This window comes from Uloborus diversus, chromosome 2 (assembly GCF_026930045.1).
Source record: "Uloborus diversus isolate 005 chromosome 2, Udiv.v.3.1, whole genome shotgun sequence".
Lineage (NCBI taxonomy): Eukaryota > Metazoa > Arthropoda > Arachnida > Araneae > Uloboridae > Uloborus > Uloborus diversus.
In genome coordinates this window covers 99996765-100018208 of record NC_072732.1, presented here as the reverse complement: position 1 = coordinate 100018208, position 21444 = coordinate 99996765, and the positions used below count along the sequence as shown (strand labels likewise).

At 35.4% G+C, this 21444-nt stretch overlaps 1 protein-coding gene across 3 annotated transcripts in view; it reads right to left on the bottom strand.

The window, feature by feature from the left end:
- LOC129235305 (probable methyltransferase-like protein 25) overlaps window positions 1-21444 on the bottom strand; it is a 71345-nt gene that overhangs the window by 6002 nt on the left and 43899 nt on the right. For 2 of the 3 annotated variants that reach the window (XM_054869034.1, XM_054869036.1), the window contains exons 5-7: window positions 18506-18646; window positions 6765-6917; window positions 4473-4673 (exon numbers count right to left, since the gene is read on the bottom strand). In XM_054869034.1, coding sequence (XP_054725009.1) covers window positions 4473-4673; window positions 6765-6917; window positions 18506-18646 — 495 coding nt within the window. The remainder of the gene's footprint in view (window positions 1-4472; window positions 4674-6764; window positions 6918-18505; window positions 18647-21444) is intronic. The other variant, XM_054869035.1, reaches the window with a different exon arrangement.

The following is a 21444-nucleotide window of genomic DNA, read 5'->3' as shown; positions in this document are numbered from 1 at the left end:
GTTTACCCCCCATAGAGCCTTTTGAGGGATTAGCGTTAGCTGAAATAGATTCGGAATCGTTCGAGAAAGAGCAGAAATTGTGTTCGTTTCTAAAGCCCTTGTGGGAAGAGATTTCGAAAGGGGAGGGAAAGGATTTTAAATGCATGAAAGGAAAACTGGTCCGTCTGAGTAGATCGAAGCTGGGAGAGGAAAGGGTGCAGCTTTGTATACCATCGAGTTTGACAGAAAAAATTATGAAATTTTGTCATGATGGCGCGTCAGGCCATTTGGGTGCTACAAAGATGAAGGATAAAGTGTTGCGTCATTTTTTTTGGCCGAATTGTTATGCGGAAATTGAGTCATATGTGAGGGCGTGTGATGCTTGTCAACGCGTAGGAAAGAAAGGTGATCGGAAGAAAGCACCATTGAAACTTGTGCCAATAATTTCGGAACCTTTTTCCTGTGTAAATATTGACGCAGTTGGACCACTTCCCGTATCCACAAATGGGAATAAATACCTAATAACGTCCATTTGTATGGCCTCGAAGTATCCCGAAGCTATACCGGTGGCCGATATTAAGTCTCCCAGTGTGATAGATGCTCTGTTGAGCACGTTTTCGAGGACAGGGTTTCCCCGGGAGGTACAAAGTGACCTAGGGCGGTCGTTCACTAGTGTTTTAACGACAGAGTTTTTCGAAAGATTCGGAATAAAAGTTAGGCACTCCTCCATTTACCACCCTTCTAGCAACCCAGTGGAGAGATTTCATTCATCCATTAAACGAATAATAAAAGCATTATGCGTGGAGTCGGGAGAAGAATTTGTAGTTGGCTTTGTTTGCCCTTCAGACGGTAAATCATGAGAGTACGGGATTTAGCCCCGCCGAGCTCGTTCATGGAAAAAATTTGAGGACACCCCAAACCTTGCTCTACGAGAATTGGATGGTGCCAGAAGAATCTGACCCAAATGTGGTAGAATACATACTAAATTTGACCAACCGTTTAAAGAGATGTCAGGATTTGACAGTAAAAAAAATGAGTGAAATGCAGTTACGAAGAAAAGCTTGGTATGACAAGAACGCTGTGAAGAGGCAATTTAAGGTGGGCGAGCAGGTGTTAGTATTGTCGACGAATAAAGCTAACAAAATGGCAGTGAACTGGATAGGTCCAGGAGTGGTTACGAGCAAAATCTCGGAAACTAACTATGTGGTCGACGTCCCTGAGAGGAGGGACAAATGCACCATTTATCACGTAAATTTACTTAAACCTTATCATAAGCGCCCCGAACGAGTAAATTTAATAATAGAGGAGGAGGGGGAAGATGTCGAGCAAGAAGCTGAGATTCCTTTTCCCTTGCCTGACCCTACATATTTTGATTTACAGGAGATGTTGCGGGCTAGCAATTTGGAAAAACGCGTGTCGGAAAAACAAATAGATCAATTAGGGAAAGTACTTCAGAAACATAAAAGAGTGTTTTCTTCAGACCCTGGGTGTACTAAATTGGTCACGATGGACATTGAGCTGACCAGCGCCGACCCCGTGAGATCGCGACCCTATAGAATGTCCCCACGGCAAACTGAAATAGTGCGTGAGGAAATAAAAAGACTTTTAGATCTGGGAATTGTAGAAATCGGGCAGTCCGACTATACTAGCCCCCTAATTTTAGTGGAGGTGCCTGGGAAAGACCCCCGCCCTTGCGTAGATTATCGTAAGTTGAATGCAATTACGCGCACTGAGTTTTTCCCCTTACCAAACATTGAGGAAGTAGTTGAGCGGGTGAGCGCAGCGCCTTACATAACGCTGATGGATTTAACAAAGGGATATTTTCAGATACCCCTGACCGAAAGAGCAAGCCGTTACGCGGCTTTTGTCACGCCCTTTGGGACGTATCGCCCAAAGAATATGATGTTCGGTTTACTCAACGCTCCGTATTATTTTGTAAAACTTTTAGCGCAAGTTTTGAATGGCTTTGAACATTTTACGGCACCCTACATTGATGATATAGCCATATATTCGCAAAGTTGGGAACAGCATGTGATCGATGTGGACAAAGTGCTAGAGTGATTGGGTGACGCAAAATTAACAGTAAAACCTTCTAAGTGTCGTTTCGCACAAGATAGTGTCCGGTTTTTGGGGCATGATGTCGGTTCTGGGAAGAGATCTCCGAGCGAGGCGAAGTTAAAAGCCGTGCAAGATTTTCCAACCCCCACGACTAAAACGTTGATACAATCATTCTTAGGATTGGTAGGGTATTACGGCAGATACATTCCGAACTTTTCCGAGGTAGCAGCCCCCTTAACAAGCGCATTGAAAGGAAGGATCAGAAAAGAAAAGGTAGTGTGGACGGATGAATGCGAGGAGGCGTTCCGTGCTTGAAAGGGAAGTTTACTAAAGAGCCCTATTCTTTATGCCCCTGACTTTTCAAAAGAGTTCATTCTCCAAACTGATGCAAGTGAGAGTGGAATGGGGATTGTACTAGCTCAGATGCATAATGGGGAAGAACATCCAGTTCTATATCTCAGTAAAAAGTTCTCGAAAGCTGAAAAAAATTACAGTGTTATCGAAAAGGAGTTAGCCGCTATAGTTTATGGGTTAAAGAAACTAGCTCACTATTTAAACGGCCAATTTTTCGGTATACAAACTGATCATTCCCCTATCACATACCTTAAAAAAATGATGGGAACGAATGCCAGACTTACTCGTTGGGCTTTATGTCTACAACAGTTCAATTTCGAAATTGAACACAAATCGGGGAAAAGAAATGGTAACGCCGACGGTTTGAGCAGACAGGAACCATAACGGGCCCCGAGGCTATTTGTAAAAAAATTCTGGTAAATTAACATACCTTTTTGGGATTATTTAATTTCCATTTATCGCAATTTATTTGGATTTGGTATTTATATAGGTATTTTTTTTGTTTTGGTCGAAGAAGTACTTGATCAATTATTTGTGTTAAATATTTTTGGGGATTTTATGCTCGAGAGTTTGTGTTACTAAATTTTTCAGATGACTATTAAGAACTTTAAAAGTTTTGGACGTCATGAAAATCATAAAGGAGTATGGTGCATTTCCAAACTGATTAATGTAGCGCAGGTTAGTTTTGAAAATTTTGGCAATGACGAATAAAATAGGAGAGAATTTTAGGTCATGAGAACCTGATGTTGGTTCACGGGTAGGGTGTCTTTGTTTTTTTCTGAATGTGTTCTGTTAAACTGAGGCTGCCTTTTCGGGAGTCTAGTTAACTGACCTGGGACACCCTCGTTTTCCTAAATGTGTTTTGGACGACAATGTCACCTGAAATTTGATGTGGTTGCACAACGAAATTTCCTTCCTAAGGGGGGAGGAGCTGTGGCATCCTCAGATATTTGCCCGTTTTGAATGCCGCGAGTCCACTTCGTGAAAATCTCTTCAGGCAGCCGACTGAGCTCTGTGTTGACGAGACATAGACAGCCATTTCTTCTACGCCTTTGTGCCTTTGTTGGAATACCGCTTCTAAATAAAGGACTAGACTGTCTGGCACCACTTTGGACAGTTTTAAAACCAGGTGTGACGAGTTTGCCTGACAGCCCTGGACGGTGTCCGACTTTGTCGTTGCCGAAAAACCGCAGACGGGGAGGTGTGCTCCATGTTAACGAGGCGCCGGTCGACTAACGAATCCGGGCCTTGGTTTCTTCTACAAAAACAACGTAGCAGTGTTCGTCACCAAGTTTCCACCAATGGGATATTTTAAGGGGGCTTAGTGGACAAGCCCCGTTCTTCGAAAAAGACCACGATCCACACTTTTGGAAAGCTGATTGCTCTAGGACTTGAGAGAAACAGGTGCCCTTAGGCATTTCTCCGGTTTCGTTGGAAACCGTGATTTTTTTTTTTTTTTTTTAGTGACCACCACGGAGGCAACTGTGTTTGCCTGAATTTGTAACCCCATCAATGTAACGATTATTATTTTTTTTTCTGTAAATAAATTTTTTTTTCGTTAATTTTAAAAAGGGGTTTAGTCCTTCCTTGTTCGTGGTGTGACTTGATTTAATGAAATGATTGGATTGTTAATCTTTACATCTGTGACTCACGACGTCACAGGCTATTCTTTGGTATAAGGACAGCTGTTCTTCCAACTCTTGTGGAAGAAATCAATACATTAGTGTTTTCTGGGAGATAATTATTATTTTTGGAACTCCCTGTATTATCCACAATATTCCAATAGTATCTAAGAGTTTCTAAATCCATTCTTTTAGATTGCTTAACATGTGCTACTAGCTTTTATACTAGTATAGTAAAAAATCTCAAATGCGGATACTAATGGGATAATTTTTTTTGTCCGTAATAGAGAAGTGTCTGCAGGACAGGTGTTTTTTAATGTTATTCGCATTGGAATCAGGGAATTAAAAATTGTTTGCATATGAGGGATGTCGTTAGGAGGGGTTTTACTGTACATGTAGGAATTACTAGCTTTGCATTATAATCTACTTCATTTTCATTAGGCTAACTAAAATACTAACCTTGTTGAATGTAACATTCTAAAACAGCTCTGAACATTAAGCACTTTTGTTTGTAAAACAAACTTTCTGGAGTAAATATTGATAAATCACTTCTCGTCCTTTCAGAACCAAGTCTTAAACCAGAGGTGCAGGGAGACCAGTTTGGATATACATTTTTTATTTCGCAAACAGCATTTTTTGTGGCTTGACTCATTGGAAATTCTATTAATAAATAATTGTGATTAAAGGAAGCTGACAAATTTTATTAAATAGCATAGTTAGAGTAAAAACAATAAGAGTGATTATTTTAGTTCACAAATGATGCTAGAAACAAGTTTTGATTTATTATGTATGCATGTGCAACATTTTTATTACTTAAAAGTTCTCAATTATGAAAACATACAGTCCAACCTCCAATATAACACCACTAATAGAAACCATTCTTTAATGACAGTACCTGGACGACCGAGCCTCGCTCGGCTTTAAAAGGATTATTTTTTTGTCAACTCTTATTTTTTTAAGGTTCAATACTTTTCCAAATATACTTGAAAAGCTTCACGTTAACAAAATATTAAGCACTCGACCTTCTTATAACACTTAAGTATCAAACAAAGAAAATTTTGAATGTAATTAAATCAATATTTTGTTTTTAAACTATCTGTTACATTTGTTTCCGCTATAATTTTCTTGTCGGTAATTAAAATATTTTGACCTTGGAGCCAGTTTTGCTATGGTGAAATCGGTTTTTAACCGAATACTTCTTTCCATACTATGATGCGTTTTACGATTTTATCCCAATCGAGATTTTATTTTTGAATAAGTACTTTTAGTGTAGTTGGTCACTTTACGCCAGAAAATGCTACATAGAGCATGATATCCATCAAAACTGATGATCCACAAACCATTCCAACAAATTATAACAACTGTCTTAACAAAACATAAAGTCTCTAGACATATGTTTTTTGGAAACAAAATTTAGATGCGTGATTTAAAAAAAACATGTAAAACTATTTGATGTGTAAAAAAGGATATAAGTAAATAAAGTAAGACGGTCAAGCAATAGTTTTACTTTAAAAAAAAAAGCCTTACATCGACTTACATAGTGCATTTGAATTTGTTTTTAGTCAAGTGTGATTGAAATGAGCCAAAGTGGCTAATATCAGCCAAGCCTGGCAACCCTAAGCAAGTTTAAAATTTTAAAGCGAGAAGAGACATACTTTCATTGTTATGGTTGCAAATCGTCTGCTTGATGCGTCAATTCACAGTTTACTTCAAGGCTTAACTTAATTAGACTTTATATTAAAAAACTGTTTTTTGTAAAAAAATCTCGTTTTTACAGAAAAAACACTGATGTAGATGAAATTAGAATGCTAAACTACAATTAAATCCGAAATTTCACCGAAATCATTAGAGCCGTTTCCGAGATAAGAAATATATACATACCCACAAGAATTGCTCGTTCAAAGATATAAGATTACATCGAGTTTGGCGGACTATCAATTTATGAAGTATAAGTTTACCCATAATGTAGAATAGTAATGTCATGAAATATAATTGAATTAAAGCATGTACAAAATGTCTACTAGATTAAAATGTAAAAAATAATAGGCAGTTATAGCTAGTAAAAGGCATTTATACTTAAAAGATATAATACTGATTTCAGAGCTTCAATATATTTATCACATAACCAGTTAAACTGAAGTTAAAAAAAATTAAATGATACTTTGATTTTTTTCTTTTTTTGATGTTGTGTCCCAATCTAATTCTACAAGCACATGGTGCTTTTAAAAATCCTTGAAAACTGCTTGAAATAAAAAATTTCATTTGAAAAGTACTTGAGAAAGTTAAAATTTATCTTTATTCTGAATTTTGTGATTTACTTTACATTAGAAACTCCTCAAAAACCGTTATGTCGCCATCATTCCGCGTTTTTTGGTTTTTGGATTAAGGACAAAAACAAAACTGGATAATAGTAATTATAAAGTAGATTGTTAATTAGTTAAAAAAATTAGTTTCAAGGCTGAATTTAAACCAATATAGAATTTTATACATTTGAAACTTGGCAAACGATCTAGGGGTTTTAGAGGTTTCCCTCCCTCTATTCAGGTCATCAATTTAAACTTCCTTTTTAGCATTTTTTCACTGTACACTTGATATATATTTTTGAAACTCAATATAGTAAAAAAGCATGAGTGTGTGAATATTATGCTTAATTTGTAAAAGTTGAAAAATTAAAAAAAAAAATTTACTAGAACATTACACAAAATTTCAAAAATTGGGATTTTTTTTTTTAAATGTTATAAAAGAACTTACCATCCAAACTTATTTTATTATAGCAGCAACCTACACAAACAAATGCTTTTAATTCACTCATATGACAAAATAACTTCATCATATCTTGAGTTAGATTTCCACAGCAGTGTAAACCAATCATAGCAATAGAGTTTAATTTAACAAATTCGGCACCTGAACAAAATAAGAATATTGTTTTTGAAAATCCACATATTACAAAACAAATTGCATATAATTACTGGTTTCGAGTGTTTCGAAACCAAGTCTTGAACATATTGAAAGGAAAGTTTAAAAATAAGGTTGGAGTGTAAGTGCAAAAGGATGATAATCTGCAGGAAAGAGCGGTATGGTAACCTTCATGGGTGCAAGTTTGGAGATGTGTTCAAGACAGAAAATATTTTCAACCCTCCCCCCCCCTCACCCCTCATCCTCGCTTTAAAAAAAATGTATGTGTAAAAATGTTGTAGTTTTTACCAATGCCAGTTTTGGAATCTGTGTTTGATTTGAATTTTAAGCCTTTGAATTGTAATATTTAAACATTTTGTTATCGTAATTCCAAAAACCTAAAAACCACCAATAATGGGGGGTCTGGGGGCTCTCTTTTTTATATTGAAGTCCAAAAAACGCAATGGTAGGCCATTCTGGTAAAGTTAAAGGAAAGGAGGGGTTCAGGGACTCTTACATCAATTATTTCAAACTGATAGTCCCAAAATCACAATATTGGGTGACCTTCAAAAATATTAGAGAAAGAGGAGGGGGGCGCTCTAGGCTCTCTCCAAAATATAAGCTTTCAAAACAAAATTGTAGTCCATCTTTCATAAAGTTTATACGCTTTTTGAATGCATTATCGAAAGGATGGAGTTCAGGAACCCTCCTTCTGCAATATTTCGAAATTGAAGTTCCAAAAACGCAATTTTATACGATGTTGGATAATGATAGGGGTAAAAGCATTCGCAGCTCCCCGCTATTAGTTTTTTGCTGATCGCAAACATTTTTATTGCAGCAATAAAATCGCTTGGGACATAAGGTTTTCACTTTTGCATCATAAATCAGTTCTGATCTATGATGCAAAAGTGTCTGTTTACCAAGGTAGCGCCAACAAACCAGAAAAGAGAAAGGTGGGGGAAGGGTATGGGCGACTAATGATAATGAACTGGCACCCCCCCCCCAACAGTTTTCATTTGAAAAAGAATTATTTTATAAAATAGCAGGTGGTGAAATTAGCAATAAAAACTGCTTTAGTGAATTAAGATATATTTTTTAAACAAGATACACTTTCCAATATTCAGTAATTAAAAAAAAAAGAAATAGGGGAACTGAATCCTTACCCCAGGCAGGGTCCCTGTATCACATCCCTCTTAAGGCACCCAAATCTCTACATAGTAAAATGAAGTCTCCAAAAAGCGTCTGTGTGTTTGAACTCGCAAAACTCGAAAACTACCCAGCCAATTTTGCTGAAAATGTCATAGTGTGTTCCTTTAAGTCCTGAGAAGGTTTGCAGACCAGTTCGAAAACAATTCGACGAATAGTTCTTTTTTTATTCCAATTTAGGCCCAATTTTCACATAAATTCCCGAAGATGGGGATGAAAAATTACTCGCAAATAGTAATATTATATGTCGTTGGAAAGGGAAGAATTTTCCGCATTCTACGCAATTTGTTCCAATGCTCTAACTTAATTGCGGCGGGAGTTTTTTACGTTTTTAGCTCAAATTTTTTTTGGCTTAGCCGAAATTTAGGCACTACTTTCTTCATTAAATCCATCAATAAAAAGTGAAGGAATTGTCCCACAGTTTTGTTTTTGACAGAATTGGAAAGAGCTGCTTTTTTTACTTCAGATCTAATTCGACATAAGGTCGAAAGTTTAACCCTCTATTCCATTAGAAAAAAAGTTAAAAGCGAATTAAATGAAGTTCAAAAATCTGTTCGAAAGTTTAACCCTCTATTCCATTAGAAAAAAAGTTAAAAGCGAATTAAATGAAGTTCAAAAATCTGTTCTCTATTCAAGTTTTTAATCATTTTATTTTTGCATTTCCACGGTAACGCTTTTCGAATCCATTGTTTATTTCCATCTTTCCAGGCCGAGGAGTCAGTCACCTTTCTCACCTTTTGAAAATTTGGTTACTTTTAGTCACCTTTTGCAACTTTTGTCACCTTTCTTGAAACGCGTCTTAGGATTTTTTTTTTTAAATAAATCTTTGAAAAGTATTTGAATGATAGCTTTAACAGTGAAATTAATTAAAAAATAGCCTTAAATATGCCCCCCCCCACCTTGTTGTTGTTTAAGAAAAATAGCTATGCTACCGGGAAATCAGGGAATTTTTTTAATCGCTTGCAATAGCACCCTATGAGCAGAACCAGTCTTTCTATCCCTTCTACAGATGGACTTGCTCCTTATTTTCGGGAATGTATGCTAAAAGAAGCATGTTTATCCTTTTATACTTTGAGCTTTGATGAAACTACCAATGTCAAAGACAAACTAGTATGTTGTGGCCATCACGAAACTTTCTTCTATATTTTTCTTTTTTTTTTTATTTCTGATCCCTCCCCATGCTTGATGAGGAAGCAATATTCCCAACAAAAACAAAATTTCACATGAAAAAACTTGACGACCATTTCAATGTCTGAATTATTGCAAAAGCAAAGCAAAAAGCGAAAAATGAAAGTTATTTTAAAAGCCTTGCTTAAATTAATTACAAATATTTTATTTATTAACAAACATAAGATGGCAACAGTTAAAAATTTTAAATCATTGAGATAATATTTCCGATCATTTCCATACAATTAAAATCACGAGAAATACGAAGACGACAATCTATTATGATTTATCTTTCTTATTGTTGCACTAGCAAAAATACCCGGCGTTGCCTGGGTCAGTAATAATTATGAGAAAAAATCGTTACTTGCCTTTGTTTTCTGTTTTAAGTGAAGAATTTAAAACACATCTTTTTGACGTGATTAAAAATCGAGTTTCTTCCTTACCCATAAAACTAAAATAGCAATAAGTATAAAGAACAAAATAGTATTGATTTAGAAACGAAAGCACTATATTTAAGCATATACAAATTTCCAAAACATGAAATTAATCTTCTCATGTTTAAAAAAATTAATCTGTTGATACTTTTTTTAACATGGAGTCTAAAACCTTCTCTGTATGGCTAATGAAGTACGAAGTGATTTAAAAAAAGTAGCTGCGCTCGTAATCCCCTTATACTTGCTTTAGCTATTTTGGGAAATTTCAATCATTGTGGGCTCTTGGTGCGATTTTACCGAATTTGCGAGAGTCGTTTTGGGGTACCTTCGATGATTCTCCCCCCTTCTTTCCTTCCTTTTCAAAACGAATATGATATTAATTTTCGTTACAGAGATATCGTCGCCAGATTCTGAGATACTTTTGGTCACCATAAAATGGCGCTAAGCAGTTTCATCCGAAATGTTTCCAAAATAAGTTGTAAAATCTGGTGATTGTTTGAAATTGTGCAAAAAGGAAAATTAATGGAAGTTTTTGTGCTGTTTATGGATTTGCCTAATTTAGTTGCTGGATTATTTAACACAGTAAAAAAAAGTCTTTTGAAAATTCTTTGATTGGCGATATTTTGTTCACATGGTGAAAGCTGAGAAACATTATGACATATTCTTCGGCTTCAAAAACAGCGACGTTGAAAAAACTGCCAAATGCATCAGCTACGGAAATCTTTCTGCAAACATTTTGGCGATCTGCTGGTTGATTGGATAATGAGTAAGTGTTCAATCAGCATAAATAACAATAAAAACCATTAATTACATTAAAGCTCCGTTTAAGTGGAAAATGATCAGCCAAATCATGTATTATTTGCTAATCTTGTGCAAAAATCTTACTTCAAGATTTGACTTGAGAAAAGCCTTGAACAGTCACGAAAAGCAAAGATAGTCAACAATACAACAATTGTCGCTATCGACAGGGAGTTGAGATGATACACTAAATACTGTATTGAGTTGAGGGAAGCCTTCGAACATGGAACTAAAAAGCTCATAACTCGTTTTTTTATTCTACTTAGAAATTTCGAACAGGTGCCATCTTCATCAGAAAAATCAGAACTTTCGATGGACATATAATGTAAATATGTGCAAGTATTTTTTCATCCCAATATTAGAGAATTTATACAAAAATTATGTTTTATTGCCCCCCATAACGGGACGAAAACTACCCTATGTGTTATTCTGATGCATAAACTATATTATTGTAAAGTTTCACCAAAATCCGTTCAGTAGTTTTTGCGTGAAAGAGTAACAAACATCCATACATCCAAACTTTCGCATATATAATAGTAGTAAGATTAATAAAGCTATTTTTATTCGCAAAAAAAAAAAAAAAAAAAATAAATAAATCAACACCTCTTGGAGAGATTGGCGTCCAAATTGAACCAAAGCCTGTTTACATATGGATTCATATATATTCCAAATTTCATTACTTCTTGAGATAGGGCACTCACAATGGAAAAAAAGAACGGGTGATTGCGCTACCCCCTTTTTAGCTGTTGACACCAAAATAAAATCAGCTCTTATACCCACTAAGGGCTACTTGCCGATAAATTTTTCTTTCATTCCGTTCATTATTTCTTGAGATACAGCAGTCACAATTGACGACAAAAAACGTTCTATAGCTCAACCCCCGTTTGAGTTATTGACACCAAAATTGAATCAGCACCTGTTCCTGTTAATGGCAACATATGGACCAAATTTTGTTTGATTCCGCCAGTTACTTCCTGAGGAATAGCAAGCACGCATAACTCAAAAAACGTCCCATTGTTCCACCCCCCTTAGAGGGATTCGTGCCAAAAACCAATGGGCACAAGTTCACATAGCGGCACATATGTGTACCAAATTTCGTTCGATTTCTTGTGGTAGTTTTTGCTGTAGAGCGGCCACAAAAAACTGGTCATACACAGACGTGACACACACACATACACACACACACATACACACACACAGACAGACATTTTCCAAAAATAGTCGAAATGGACTCAGCACACCTCAAAACGTTCGAATCCGTCGAAATTCGAAAATTTGCACGAATCCAATACTTTTTTCTATATATTAGGTATAGAAGAAAGTAAAAAGAACTGCAACAAACAATAAAATATTGTAATAATTAAATACCTTTGTGCTGAACAGTAAAGTAAGAAAAACAACGTTAAAAAAAGAACAAAGTTGCCAATTACAGCAGACACGTGTTTCAGCATTACAGGGAACGCCTTTTTCAATGCAAAAGGTATTGAGCTTATGGATGAAAAGACATCCGACTTTTGTCGGATACCTTTTGCATTGAAAAAGGCGTTCCCTGTAATGCTGAAACACGTGTCTGCTGTAATTGGCAAATTTGTGCTTTTTTTAACGTTGTTTTTGTTAATTTAATAAAATACTGGTCTGAAAGCCAATGTTGCATCACAAGAAGGCACCTCAAAACTTTCTTCTTGGGCAAAATAGTTGGTGAAATTTCAATTGAGAAGCTATGTGAAGCACTTACCGAGAGTAATTATCCATGAATAAATGTCCCATGCTTTCCTTTGGATGGTCCTTATGTTAATAAAAAGGTTTTTAGGTTGTTTGACACTATTATCCTTGAGACACGAGAAAAAAGCCTAATAAATATTGGTACTTGCAGTATTCATACAATTCATAATGCATATGTCAAAGCATTGCAGTATTTAGGCGAAGAAGCATCTGAACTTCTTCTTAGTACTTATAGCTATTTTGATGGTTGGCCTTCCCGTTATGAGGACTTCGAAGAAGTGCAAGCTCAACTAAATACACCTCATCACAAATTCCTGAAACACACAACTACCCATTGGCTTACCCTTGGACCTGCAGCAAACAGACTACTGGAACAGTGGGATGCTCTTCAGTATTATTTTTTTAAACATGTGCCTTTAAAAAAGAATTCAGCTATGCAATGCAGGTCATATAAAGCTGTTGCAAATGTTTTAAAAAGATCTTCTATAAAAGCTGAGCTGCATTTTATCTTTTCATCTGCTGATTTGTTTATGCAGTTCACGAAACGCTTTCAATGCCAAGCGCCTATGATACATAAATTGTACCAAGAAATAGAGACCATTGTTCAGACTTTTATGGCTCGGGTTTCAAAAGCCTCTGTCATAAAGAAAGTTGATTTTTCAAACGTAGACACAAATGAACTGTTTGCAGTTGGTAACAGACTACCTTTTGAAGATCTCGTTAGTGGAGAGGTGACAGATGAACTGTCAAAACTGAAAGAAAATGAAAAGGTTACGTTTTTAAGAGCTGTTAAAAAGCATTGTGTGACTGCATGCAAGTATGTAATAGAAACAAAGTTGTATATCAAACGGGTTACTGAAAAGTTTTAAATTTTTGAATTCAAAAGAGAGAAGTAAATCTAGAAGCTGTAAGGATTTGATAAAGGTTGCCAAAATCATGCCTTTTAATGTTCCACTCGATAGATTGCAAGATGAATGGAAACTTATGCAGCTGGGAAAAGATGATGAAGCATCCGAAAACAAAACCATTGATATCTACTGGCAGCAGCACATTTCAAAAAAGGACTCAACTTACAATGATCTAAAGTTTCCTAATGTTTCTAAGGTGAAAAAAGCTTCACTTGCATTATCACATGGTAATGCTGACATTAAAAGACTATTTTCCGTTTACAAGCACCTTTTTGGTGAAAATAAGACAGCAAGGTCTGAAAGATTTTTAAACAGCATACTCATAGTTAAAGACGCTGTAAAAGAATATCCTCATTTGCTTTCTTTACCAATTGGTTCAGAAATGATTAAATATGCACAACAAGCACACGCAAAAAACACAACATACATGGAGGAATGTAAAAGGAAAAAGGATTTGGAATTGAAACAGAAGCAAAAAGAAGAACAAAAAAGAAAGGATTGTGAAGAAGAAACTAAGAAAATGGAAAAAATTAAAACATCTATTGAAAATGAAACTGTAGAAATCTTAACAAAAAGCATATAGGCTATTTTGGTAAAAGTCAGTAAAAAGGAATAATCCTTTTCTGTTTTTTGAGTTCTTAACAAATTACTTTTGGTCACCTTTTAGTTACTTTTTTATCACCTTTTAGTCACCTTTGTTTTCAAATTTGTCACCTTTCTCACTTTTTTCAAAGGCCATCAGCAGTCCTCGGCCTGTCTTTCTCATTTTCAATTCTTAAGCCTATTTTATTTTGCGTTCCCATTGTTATGCCTTTTAAATCCATCTTTCTCATTTTATTTTAATTTCTTAAAAGTATTTTAGTATCTGTTGTCATTGTTTGGTGAGAAAATTTTGCATGATTGTTTTTTTTTCTTTCATTTAATCCTGGTTATTGAAGATACTTCACTTGACGCCATGGTTTTTTTCAAGGTTGATCGGGCAAAGCTGGGCAACGCAGCTAGTATAACGTAAAGTAGCGTTTTAAATATTTCAGTATCAAAAAATTTTCGAAAGAGAACTTCCAAAACCCTTCCTCTGAGTTCACCACTGTCCTAAATTTGAATTTTTTAGGCCTTCAGTTTCTAAATTTTTTTCTAGTAATAGTACCCCCCCTTACCTATAAACATGACTTATGACTGCCTAAAAGTTTTAATACTTTAATTTCGGAAACTTTTTGAAAGAAGCTTCCTACACCCTTCCCCCCTTCCCCCTTAAGTCATCAAAGATAGCCCAAAACAAAGCTTTTAAAATTTCAGAAAAAGAAATATTTTGGGCTGGGTGGCGGAATATTCTTCCCCCTCCCTCTCATTGTGTTTACTAAAGGCAGGGTAAGTTTGAGTTTAAGATTAACTTTTCTATTGAAAGAGCAACTCCCCTCTTCATATCGCCAAAGACAACCCAAAGTTTTAAGACTACAATTTCAAAAATGTGTTTCGAGAAAACCCCCTGAATTTCCTAACTCTTAACTCACTCAAAAATAGCCAAAATAGCACACTTCAGCATGGAGAAACTTCCGGGAGAGAAAGTAGCCCCTCTCCTAGCTTGTATGAGATATAAAAGTTTTAAGACCTCAATATCTTGGGTTAACTTGCGGACTTACTATCTTTGCAACAGCGTTTTTTCGCAGACTCGTGCTGCTGTTATTTTTTTTCATTTCCCCTCTCTCTCTCTCCCCCCCCCCCCATATTTCCATTTTAGCAAGTGTTAGATTGAATGACATTAGAATTTAGTGATTCCCCAAGTCATGTTAAAAATGCAGAAATGGTTGCTCATCGGTGGTTCAAACCAGCTTGAGATTTCCCTCAGATTCTTTCTAAAATTCTCATTTTCATTAAAATCTTCAAAATCCCTGATAGTTTCTGTTTTACCTGGTATGTGGACGCCCTTTGCTATGGCGTATGTGATAATGCATATCACATTTTTTTACCCATTTATTTTTTTCCCATGTTTTCGGTCATTTTAATAGTTTTTTTTCCCCATTTAGTTGTTTTTTTTATTTTCTTGTGCATTCCACGTTTTCCCTGCGTTCCCCTTTAAATTTCGCGCACTTTATGATATCAAATATGTGACTTATTCATTTTTCCCATCGTCTAGCTTTTTGACAATTTTTCAGTCGTTGATCCGATTTTTTTCAACTTCTTGTCAGTCATTAAAATGGTATAGCGTCCCCTTCCCTTCGTTGTTTGGGCGCCAAATGCACTCATTGGTTCCCGCGCATCGCCGCGTACCCGGATCTGATCGCTCATTTGCCGATTCATTTTTTTCCACCCCACTTCACTCTGCTTGCTGCTCCCAGTCCGATCAGTCGTGCTTTCGCGGCTCCGTTTCTCTCCAATGATGGCGAAAATGAAGGAATTGTGCACGGCGTCCGTTGACGGCCGTGGCTCTTTGCCAGGTGTTTGAAGACCTCAAAATGAGGTGAAAATTCTTTTATTTTTATTTTTAAATGTATTTAACCAAGATAGTTAAGCTTCACTGCAACTAGTGATGATTGCATAGGAAATGCATCACCTGCGTGTATGATGGCGTCCGATGGCGGCACGCAGAATGTACCGGAATCGAGCCCTTCATTAACGAACTTTTTTGATGATCTACATAGCTGGTGGTGATGATACGGAGCCGCAATTACCCTGATCCATTTTTAATTGTGTGATGATCTCAACATTGTCACCATGGAGATTACCAACTTGTGCGCCATTTTATTCAACATGGCGTGGCCTGCAACTGACATCCTTGATTATGATGCATCCCTGAATTACACCCCACCGTGCAGTCATCTTCAAAGTGAACTGCACGTCCTGCCCCCTTTTTAATTTGATAGTTTCACCACCATCTGAATGAACTCCCTGTATTCTGATCTTTAACAAACTTTGCAAGCTCCAGCTCCACGTTTTTTTTTTTTGAACTCTTTTAAGTATGTGTTCCGCGCATTTGCGTTTTTTTATCAAGTGAATAATGTTTTTTTCTGGTGATCACCATGCAAAATTCCTGTCATCTTGTCTGCTCTGAAGTTTAACATGAAATAAAGAACGTACGGTAATCAATGTGTTTTTCCTATCGTCTACATACACGCAACATGGGGTAAGTCTTTTAAATTTTGTTCTTTGGCATTCAAGGCAGTCGTTGATCTGAGATTTTGTGCGGCTGCGATGCTTCCACTTCCACGGCCTAGAATCGTTATCTTTTTCGTTTTGGAATAACTCTTCAAAATTAAACGCGCGCATCATGACAGCGTAAATATTTCATCTGGTTAGCAATCACTCTCAATCAGTGATTCAGATTCAACTGTAAGACATTTTAAGAGAGCACATAATTTTCACTTATGCGTTTCAAGTTTGCAAAAAAAAAAAAAAATTCCACAAATGAAAAAAAAAACGAAAGGATTTTCAAAAATATCAAGAAAAAGGATAAATTTTCAATTAAAGACCATAATTTCAAAAATTCAGGAAAATAACGAGCAACTCTGCAGTCTGCAATGCAGTGAGTTGGAAATAACAGAACTATATTACCTAGAAAAAGTCAAACGGCGCAAGTCTAAAAGCCACTCCTTCAAATGCACGTTACAAACAAAACAAGCCCATGTCGGAAAATCGAGAAAATGTCGATGTAAAGTCGTGGTTATGGACCGGCCCAGTAATATAAAAGCATATTTTTCAAACACTCAATTTTCCTTTTTTAAGTAAAAACTGAAAGTCGCCAAATTTCTTTCCGTCCCGATCTCCGTCTCAGAAATTTTGTGCAAGACGGAAATCCGTCCTGAGATGGAAGGTCTTGCACCCATGGCAACGTTAAATAAGAATTCGGTGGTTGATCCCCAAAATTTGGGAGGAAAAAAAGTGCAATGGTTTTTTTTAAAAAATCAATAACACTCACATATATTAAAACTAAAGCTAAAAAACAACAACGATGTATGTAAAAGTTAAGTAAGGATTGCTTATTATTGCTAACTAACTAATTACACACATACGCAAGCAAACAGGTTAACAAAAACAGATCAAGCTGTGTTAGACCAAAAACATATAGGGGATGGGAGGGAAATTTTTTGACAAAAATTTTCCTGGTCACTTGTTAACATGCGCAAGCAGTGTATACAAGGCTTGTTTTTAAAGTAAGGTTCGTTTAGAAATAAAAAAAAGAACGAGTATAGATAGAGCAAAGACATTTATTGCACAAAAATCTATCACCCTTGCGCTATATTTTGACATTGCTCCAGTAATTTTCCAAGCATTTGTCATAGCGTGGTACAGGTTTTTGTATACCTATTCGTACAAATTTGCCGCCTGTGTAGACGACCATGAGAACTCTTACAGGCTTTGGCTGGGACGTTCTTGAACATCCTCTGGTCTGCCCCCACCTCGCTCACAGCAACTTTCATTTGCTTCGGCATCTAAAGTCTTTCCTAGGTGATCTGTGGTACAACAGCAATAATTAGCTCAGAGAACATGTTACCCCATGGCTGATTACACAGGCGGCAGTTTTCTACGAATAAGTATACAAAAACCTGTACCACGCTATGACAAATGCTTGGAAAATCACGGGAGCAGTGTCCAAATGTAGCGAAAGGGTGGTAGATCTTTTTGCAATAAATGTCTTCGCTTTATCTGTTCTCGTTCTTTTTTAATTTCAAGACGGACCTTACTTTAAAAACGCCCCTTGTATTTAAATATCAGTAAATCTGAAAGAAATATGCTAGTCCAAAAATAGTTTTTTCACTAAATAATTTAAAATAGGTACATTTATCTACATTCAGTTAATCAGAGGCGATTTTTTTTTTTTTTTTTTTTTGAAAATGTGAAAGGCTGCAGATAAGCAGCCAACGAATAATCAAGAATGTACTAACAAAAACAAATAGTAGGAGAAACTCACCTATTTTGAGACAAGAAATGGTCTTCGTATCTTTGAAAGGTGCCGATGTAAAATATGTTTCAAAAATTCAGTGAAAGTCCACCTATGCATCAGATTTTGCACATTTTACCCAAGACTTTCATTTTATCACTTACATCCCTTTGCTTATCCTTGCCTCAATAATGTTACTAGGATATAAATGAATATAAATACAGCAAACATGCACCAAACTAGCATCATGCGTAAAATGTATAGGAATTTTAAAACATCGTGTATAAGCAGAGAAATTACAATTGAAAAATTGATGAACAGGATATTTATTTTTCATGTAAAAACTAACATAAATTAGCTTAAAAGAAAATTCAATTGGACATAAAAAACATAGATTGTCAGACTACACGTTTAAGATACAAAACAGAGATTTTAGCAAACATTTTTTGTAACACTGATCCACACCAATAAGGAAGGGGGACTTACTTTTAACAATATCGTGATTTTTACTAATATATCCACACTGTTTGCTGCCTGCTTCATTTAAAACATCTCTAATTTTTCTAACACAGTCATCAGTGTTTTTAACAGTCATTGTTTCATAATGCAAAGATGAAATGCAAAGATCTATAAAAATAAAATGAAAGAACAAAAATATCATAAAAGTTGAAGTACTTTTTACTTGGAGTGAATTTTTTTACAATAAATTTTGATTTCAAAAAGTTTTTACTAAGAAATGCATGAGCTGGATTTTAATACAAATCACTATGAATAAACATTTTATGAATTTTTGCGATTGCTTTTAAACTTGTTCCTTTCTTTTACATTAACAACTTTCACATTTTCATTTGTGAGAAGAAAAAAAAAGAACAAAAACTATTTCAAGATTGAATGATTGCATATAAAAATATAAGAAATATTTCAAAAAAGTGTCACGAGGTTCACTTAGCAATATCAATTTAAAATATGATTGATATTTGCTAACCCAAAATGTGGCACTGAGACCAAACACATTTCAAATACAGTCGACTCCCGATACAACGCGATCTGACTTACACAAAATGGCTATAACGCAAATTCCTCGCCCGCAACATGAAAATTTTCAGATAGGAATTGCGGTGTGTTAGTATGGCTTGGTTATTTTCTACTAAAAATTTTTTTACCGTGAAGGGACCTTCATCCCTTTAGCATCACTGAGAGCAGAAGTTCCCACATTGTGCTAGTCTGAACATCGCTTATACAAATACTCCTCATTTTCTGTTTATTTTTTTCATTCTAAATGTGAATGTTGATGAACTGTAATGACAACTAAGAGCACCGTTTTGTCTAAAGTTTGTGAAGATGAAAGCTTTAGCTTTCCTTTAATTCTGACAATAAAGAAAAGCTAAAGGTTATGTGTATGAACAACTATAAAATGCGTTTAAGTTAGCACTACAATTAGGTATGAGTGAATTTTCCAATATGTACAATTAAAAATCAAGAAAAGGAAATCCGTAAAAGTTTACTGAGCAGTATCTAAGGAAAATACAAAAATTATAAAAATGGAAGCTGCTCCTATATTGTAAATTTAAGAAACCAGGAAGAGGTGTGTTACCATAGATGGAAACGTTATTAAAAAAAAAAGTGAAGCAACTGTGTTGTCTCTTTATAGTAAATAAAAGTAAGGTTTCAAAGAAATTTTGGAAGGAAGTCTGTGGCGGACGTGCATCCAGGAGACCCCATAGCACCTACAGCCTTGAAATTTTGTACGAAATTACTCCGAGCCACAGCGGGGGGGGGGGGGGGGGGGGTCGCACCTGGGATTCTATTTTTTAAAATTCAAATTAGTTTTTTTGTAATTAATTTTTAAGGCTCAAATTTCGCCTAAATTGCTTATTATTGCGTATTAAAGGGGTGAAAAATTACTTGCACATATTAATATTATATATTGTTGGAAAGGGTAGAATTTTCTGCGTTCTACGCAATTTGTTTCAAAGCTCCAACTTAAATAAGGCGGGAGTTATTTGATTTTTAGAGCTTGAACTTTTTTAGGCTTAGCTAAAGTTTAGGCACTATTTTCTTCATTAAATCTATCAGTAAAAATCGAAGGAACAGTCCTACAGTTTTCTTTTTGACACCACTGAAAATAGCGGCTTTTTTTACTCCAGATCTAACTCAACCAATGGTCGAAAAACTGAGCTATCTCCAAAGGGAAAAAAGTCGTTAAGGAAAGGAAAGTCGTTAAAAATCAAGATCGAATTATTTTCATCTCCATTAAAATTATTGATGTTTTATTTGGCATTGCCATAGTTACGTCTTTTCGATTAGCATGTTTCTTCTTTCCCTTATTCACAAACTTTAAGCTTTTCGATTTTAACGGAAAAGCAACTCAATTCAAGCCCGGAACTAAAGAGCATAATTATATTACTGGGACCATGAATATACATAACTGCAGTTTTGCAATGCTCAGGAGCCCCTTATCCCTTACGGCTCTGCAAGTTGGTACAAGTTATTTTGAATTCATTGGAAGGGGTGCTTTTTTGATCCAAAGGGAGCTCATAATGCGTTTTTAATCTTTTTGTTTTTAACTGACGATTTAAATATTTGCGAATCAATTAAGATTGTGAAGCAATCTTCGGGAGTTGGTGAGCGTAAACGAGCAGGAAGCAAAGCCCCTTAGTTTATTTAAAAATATATAAGAATAACAGTTGGATCAAGCAGCATAAATCATCATGATCTTCACTTTATTAAGTTAAAAATATCATTACTGGATCTACTATATACATTACAACTATAGTCATTTGTTTTTCTTATTAAATACAATACTCACTGCGTACCATACTGGTTCATTTTATATCTTTTTTTCCCATTAATCATTGATTTCGTGTATTGTAGCAGTATTTTGCGTTGAATAAAACGGTTTTTTTTTAAAAATACAAATAAAAATTCAGCTTTTTACGTAAGGAACAGTAATGCATAGTTGAGAAATGATTTTTAACAGTTTTAGGTGGCGTTTAGAAGTGTTTAAAATAATTGGGTATATTTATAAAAGTTTTTACACACCCTTCTTCACAACGTGAACTTTCGACTTACCCGAGGTGTCTTGGAACACATCCCTCGCGTAAGTCGGGATTCGACTGTGCAGTAAAATGACTGTAAGTGTCAAAAAAGAGGAAAAATCGCGAGACTTTAAATTTGAATATATGCATATATTTTACATTACACGAAATTATATTGATACTATACTGTCTTTTAAATATTAATAGATAAATGTTGTTTTTGTTTTTTTACTAGTAGAAATGCAAACAAATGAATTAATAAAATAAGCTTGCATTTATTTAAGATTTTAATAGATATATCAATTCCATTTACCACTTTCAATTTCCCATAGCCCACGAATCAGGTGAAATTAAAACTTTATAATGTGACATCTAATGCTATAAAAC